The sequence below is a fragment of the Diadema antillarum genome, unplaced genomic scaffold, assembly GCF_040938485.1.
Source record: "Diadema antillarum isolate AM-2024a unplaced genomic scaffold, OU_Dant_1.0 seq00001807_RagTag, whole genome shotgun sequence".
NCBI lineage: Eukaryota > Metazoa > Echinodermata > Echinoidea > Diadematoida > Diadematidae > Diadema > Diadema antillarum.
The window spans coordinates 2,594-9,452 of record NW_027272482.1 but is presented as its reverse complement, the minus strand read 5'-3'; the positions used below and the strand labels follow the sequence as shown (position 1 = coordinate 9,452).

At 36.2% G+C, this 6,859-nt stretch overlaps 1 protein-coding gene across 1 annotated transcript; it reads right to left on the bottom strand.

Moving 5' to 3' along the window:
- Nucleotides 1-1,741: 1,741 nt before the first annotated feature.
- On the bottom strand, nucleotides 1,742-6,218 carry LOC139712445 (carbohydrate sulfotransferase 15-like; the record flags this gene model as incomplete). The annotated part of the gene is made up of 5 exons (XM_071624263.1): nucleotides 1,742-1,971; nucleotides 2,843-2,987; nucleotides 3,859-4,024; nucleotides 5,033-5,186; nucleotides 6,129-6,218. Coding segments are annotated over 5 exons (785 nt in total), but the record flags the coding sequence as incomplete, so codon positions are not given.
- Nucleotides 6,219-6,859: the final 641 nt, after the last annotated feature.

Genomic DNA, 6,859 nt, shown 5'->3' with positions numbered 1-6,859 from the left:
TTTAGATGGCAGTCTCTGCACATTACATTTACTAGATTTCCCCCATGCTAAAATAGGTAATTCAAAGTGGCAAAATAAGGGTGTGATATGCAATAATGACAACAAAGATCTGTTGTATGACCATAGGCTGTTTAAAATCACGATACTCTTTGACATTTTGTTGCAGATGACACCAATGTGTTCCTCTCACGACAAACAGTCACTCTTTTTAACCTCAAGAAAATGTACATGAGAGGCAAGTTTTGTTCTATTTTCATTAACATGAATCGCAACATCATCGAAGGTAAAATAAAAGTCATCATTGCCAAGTCTATCCGCAGCAAAATACATGGTAACATTGTGTTATATCATGTTGTGCATGAATATATTTCATTTCATTCAAGGCCAGCTTGTCAGCAGCCAGTAAAATCCTGGAATCTTATTATTTCACGTGATGTCACTCTAGCTCTAACGATTTTGATCCTAGCCACATTAGTCACGTGATTGCATTGTGACCAACCATTGTGTCCAACCAACCAACCAACCAGTCTTTATGCAGAGTATTTCATATAAGGTCAAAACATTATTTGAAGCTCTGATTGTTCTCTCCATCCCCCCATGTTAATTTTTATTTTTAAAACCTTTACATAATACTATTAGTCACACACGATTTCTTCTATCCTAAGAATGAAACGAGAAGATGAAAATTGCAAGGAAACTGTTTAATGTTAAAATTGTGTCCTTCTCTAAAACGCAGTCACTTTAAAAAGTTGCTGCAACAATTTCATCAGAGGAGTATGTAATTTTATTTAGGTTAAAGAACTTCATATTCCTTAATTAGGCGCCATGGGTTTCCAGTGAACGTTGTTTGGTAGCTTTAGTAGCTCATATTCAAACTCTTTATAGATTAATTTCATGGGAATGTTATTTCAATCATAGACGCTCAAGTCTCATACCCACTTGAAATGTTCATAACTTCTGATGCGTGTGCTTTTATTTATCGCGCTAATTTATTTTGGCAAAACATATATCTCTTTCGCCTGCAGGTACATTGCTAATATTACACAAGGTATAATCATGTTGTAAACAACGGTGATACTTTTCTGTGCTTATTTCTTCACATTAACATTGCATGACTTTGAAATTCAGCGTGATCATTATTGTAACATTTACATCAATTCCTCTTTTTTTCTGTCACTCTTCTCCATCTTTTTAAAGGCAGATACCAACACGTAGACTGTCAGATAATTATTGTGTTTTTCCCCTTTCAGTCTGCCTTCTCGTGCATGTGATCTCTGTCTATACCTAACCGTCTATATCATTATCTATTTCTTTGTCTATCTATCAATCTATTATACCTGTCTACATGCATCTATTAATCTATCTATTAGTCTGCCTGTCTATCTATCAATCTATCTATCAATTTATATACCTTTCTATCTATCTTTCTGTCTATCTATTAATCTATCTGTCTATCAATTCATATATCTTTCTATCTATCTATCAATCTACCTGTCTACACGCATTTATCAATCTGTCTGTCTATCTATCAATATCCTTGTCTATCTATCAATCTGTCTATCAATCTATCTATCTTTCTATCTATCTATCTATCTGCCTATCTATCTATCTATCTATCTATCTATTTTTCTATCTATCAATATATCTATTTATCTATCTGTCTGCCTATCTATCTGTCTGTCTATCTATCTGTCTGTCTATCTATCTATCAATCCATCTATCTATCTATCTATTCACCTATCTATCCATCTCTTTTATTTTGTGATATTTCTTGAGCTAAGTATGTGTCTTTCCACAAAAATTTGTCACTGCCCAGTAGCTGGCTGAGCTCTTCGTTAGATCGCTGGTAAAAGTCTTCCAGGAGGGATACCGTCTGTGGTAACATGCCCCCTACCTCCCGCAGCTTTGCCTTGTTGGAGTTTTGGGGCGTGGCTTCACAGATCTGAGCTGTTTGCTCCGGGCTAAGATTCCCTGCAAGGGAAAAACATAACAAAACATTGAAAAACACTGAAAAAAAGTCGCTTAAGTCTTTTCTATTCCAAAGATTCTTTATGCCGAAAGTTCGGCAGTCCGAAAATAAAGTACATGGGGATAGGCTTGGATATTTGTCCACATATCATTTCATTTCGGACTATCGAGCCGTATGACATAGAGGGGGGGGGGGGGGGGGCAAACAGCAATCAATGAACTTTATTCATTTTCGGATAAACGAACCTTCCTATTAAATATCTATCTTTTTTTTCATTCTTTTGAATAACAAATATTCAGAATGACGCCACGAACGTAAGAATCTTACTTCATTTTTTGGACAAACGAACATCTAAATAGATACACATAATTCATGTGTTTTGGAATAACGAACCTAAGAAATAACGAGCATCACTCAAAAGGAAAATCGAATCCTGGAAGAACGAGTAATTTTGTGTCTTGTAAAGAAGGAGCAAATGCAGAGAGGAGATATTTATTTTCTTTAGAAAGTTGAGAACTATCGTGTCAACAATAAGCCATGCTTTATGTTACACCATCTTGCAGTATGTATGTAAAAGGAGATCGCAGGACAAAAAATCCCGTTTAATAATCATTTTTATTATTATTTCTTTTTAATATAATGGAAAGTTTGACGCGTTCCTCTTCAAGCGAGTATAAGTACGGCTTTTCTGAAGTGCTGAATCTACTCTTTGCTCACATTTAATATATGTCTTGTGATATCAATCAAATTTGTAGAAAACGTTATTTTGATCATTGAGAAAATGGATCAATAACGGCGAGAAAGACACAGAAAATAAGTGCTATAACATTAGCAAGACTAAAACTTCACAACGACATGTAAATCCAAATTTACCTAGTGTAAGAAAGGAGAAGATGTCGGTCAGTATCCCTGTACAGTTGACTTGCCAATCCTCCATCCTAACAATCCTCAGCTGCTCTCTCGGGAAGGCTCGCAACCAGTCCCGGGTGAAGACGGCGTAGAGGCCGATCAGGATTCGCTGCAAAGATAGATAACACAACTAGCTTATCATCTAGTTCTCTGTCACAGTCATTATCACTTGAAGAATTTCGCAACAGACACCGACATATTCATCTATCAACTTGAGATATTTGAGAATGAACCTGGTAAAAAACAAAGGAAGTTATCAGAATGAATGTGATGATTTTATTGATATAAATCTTTCTTCAAAATATTTTCTGTTATAAAGCGTGTGCACTATCCTTGAGAAGATTAAACTCTTCCCTGTTAAACTTCATGGCTTACTAAATTGATTAAAAAAGAAAAGAAAAGGAAAATGACGCTTTACTCTTTGCATTCAAACTGTTCACCTGGTACCAAAAAGCAACGTTGTTATAAGTGGGTCACCATGAGAACTGTTCGCTCATCGTCTTCTGTCTCCATAGCATCCCGTCTCAGATCTCTCCTCGATCTTTTGGTTTTCTTCTTCTTCTTCTTCTTCTTCTTCTTCTTCTTCTTTTACCACACTTACTCAGCTCTGTGTTCTCCATAAGAAAAATTATTGTTTTTGTGGATTACAAGGTATAAACTAAACATTTCCAGGAGCGGATCCAGGCATTCTTTTATGAAAAGTAAATGTCAATTGAATAAATAGATAGATAGATAGATAGATAGATAGATGGATAGATAGATAGATAAATGAATAAATAAACAAATAAATAAATACATAAATAAATAGATAAATAAAAGGAGCGCCCGGTGCTCCCCCCCCCCCCCCCCCCATTCACCACTGCATTTCCAATCGTCCTCGACCCATTGCGGTTTTGTAAAACATTTCCAACCTTTACTGGAGTATACACAAAATATAAACATTTCAATGTAATTGTATCCTATACTGTCACGTGACTTACTGCAAAGTAGCCATGATGAATCTGGTCCGGGCTGTAGGCGCATGCGCGGTAACTCAGTTTCTCTCTGCATGAGTTGAACTTACTTATTGCCATGGTAACCTCTTGATGAAAATGCTCTGGACTCTTTCTGGAGGAATCTTCAAAGTAGAGATAGCCGGAGTAAAGTCTGAAGAAATGAAGAAATTGATTGTAAAATTCCTAGACAATCGTAGGATAGGAATACTTCCGAGATATTCCACAGTGTCATTCTGTGTGCACTCTGGTTATATTGAAGTCCTCGGGTCCGTCTTTTTTCTTTCGTTTTGTGTGATGGCCCAAAAGTAAAGCATAAATGATAACTTTGAAACCAGAATTTCTACGCCTTTGTAACGGGAGTGCACTGTATCAGACGCATATCTCACAATGAAAAAGATTAACAATCATAGTGTTAAGAATATAATAGAATATAACTGCAGTTACCTGTTGATCATTTCGAATGAAAAACGATATAATATTTTAATAGTTTAATGTCAAACAATGCGTTGACTGCTAACAGAGGAAACACGCTCTTCACATTCCAAGATTTGGGGAAACGAGAATAGTTTGTACTTGTCGGGCAACATCTAGGATCTATTTGTATAGATGTACAATACGATAAATTGAATGTATCAAAATTCGCTGGAGTTTTGTGGTGAATTCAACACGACGAATTACAGAAACATCCTACATTTAAAAACTGTATGATTTTCAGATTTTATTAACTTTGGTTAGTTGGGGAACAATTCGATTTGTTGTCTGAGGTTTGAAAAATGATTATTTTTGTGAATTATTGTTTCTCTAATTCTGTACAAGAGAAAGCATCATTGATTAATACTTCCCTAACTACGACCTAACCTATAAATTGCCATCATAATGACACTCATAAAGTAAACAATGATCACTTTTAGAATACGGTTTAATAGATGAAAGAAAACAATGATAAAACGATAAGAAAGCTTGAAGAATAATCATAGCGATCCGACAAGAATAATCAAACATAAATACAAACAGACAAACAACAAGAAACAGACAGAGTAACAAACACAGCTTTATGTCGGTAATATTTCCTTTGAATGACGCCCCCCCCCAAAAAAAAAAAAAAAAAAAGAGAAGCGACGTTTTGAGGAGGAGAGGGAGGAGTAATTAGTCCCTTTACCTTGACACAGGTTCACGAAGAATTACTAACAGCTTTGCATCAGGCTGTATAGCTCTCATGACGTCAGCAGTGACGTATTGCGGTCCTTGATAGCGATTTCTAAACCAAGTCTTCCAGTTTGGATTGTCCCAAAAAGTGCTTGGTGATCCGTCTCCTTAGTGAAGGCAAAGAAATAAAGAGAGTGAAGTCTTCAGAATAAGACTGATTGAAGACAAATGTGTCTTATATGATTATAAAAATGCACAGTAAAATCTTAAATGATAGTGTAGTCTCATATTTTACATGCGAACTCTTGTCAAAATTACATCACACAATACTCGCTGGCGTATTCTCCTGTCGTGTGAACTATACTGCACTGCTACCTTTGCGTTTACAAGATTATGTCGATGTATCAATCATAATCAAAAAACGCTATCGCAACTCCCCTCTCCCTCCCCTCAAAAAAGGGCACAATCTAATGAATGAATAATCATCTCTGGGAAAATTAGATTGTCTGATGTGTGTAAGAGTGATATAGAAAGGAAATTCGAATTTTACAATGATGTCGTCTCCCTTGTAATGTTAAGGGTTGAGGCAGTCATATCATGAATATCATCTCACAAGAGGAGAAAGGCATTTACAGCATCAGTATATCTTTATTCTCTGAGCTTTTCAAGTGAAAGTGAAGTTTGACTCCCCCCCCCCCCCCCCCACACACACACACACCATTGTGATTATGACACTGCATCTAATCTGGCATTGTGTGTGTCATGAGATTGTATATTTGACAGTGATGCGGGTCGTTGCTTGGGTACCATGTGCTACCCCTTGCTTTCAAACCAGACAGTGACATGTTAGATAATGCCATTGTTAAAAAATATTATAACACCGATGTTTTCGTTTATAGACAGCCGGTTTTAAGATGAACCGTACACTTTATTCTTGGTATTTGTTAAGAATAAAGAGCACATTTTTAGACGATTTCAGAGCTGGTTGTCTTAATTTCCAGAGTGGTCTTTTTAAAATAAATCGTGTAACTTGCACTCGACCCCAGCAAACTTGAGACAAGTCAAAGTTCTTGGAAATTATCTGCGATTTTCCTCCATGTAATACTTACCATACACAAGCCTTGTCTTCGTGGAGGGATCGTCGGTGAAACGTTGAACGAGTTGCGATGACAGACTCGCGTAGCTTCCCAGAGATAAATCTACAGTCGACGAAGACAAAAATCAAGATTTAAGTTGCATATAGCATATTAATCGCAATAGAAATATCATGTTTATCTTTTTTTTTTTCAGCAGTGATAATATATTCCTACTTTACAAAATGACCTAGTCGAGAAAAAAAACCTTTTACGTCTGCATTAAAATGTGGTATTGTGTGGCACTCTGAGAGTGTGTTTAAAACAAAATCATTGCCGTATATACCCAGGAGATTGATATGACAATGATATAAATGCTTTTGTGTTTTTATAGTCGAAAGTCACTCTGATAACTTTGAATCGGCTTTAAAGGCAAGGTTGACTGTAAACTGTGAACAGTGATGAGTTACAGTATGACAACCACTGCACCTGTCTCGATCAACTCACGCTTTCTTCCCATCGTCCACCACTGCATGATCTCTTTCCTGGTGTAAACTACATCCGGGTGTTTTGTGATTTTTTCCCTTAAACAACGATATTTAAGACTTTTCCATCGTTTGAAAGTATAAGCTGGTGTTACAAATGCATTACTGGACATAACCCTTGAAAAGTCGTATACGACTTTAATATCTGTGTTTTGTGTCTCCTGAAATTAACAACATTGTTATAGAATTGGCCGAATAATTATACGCTATAATAACATAAAT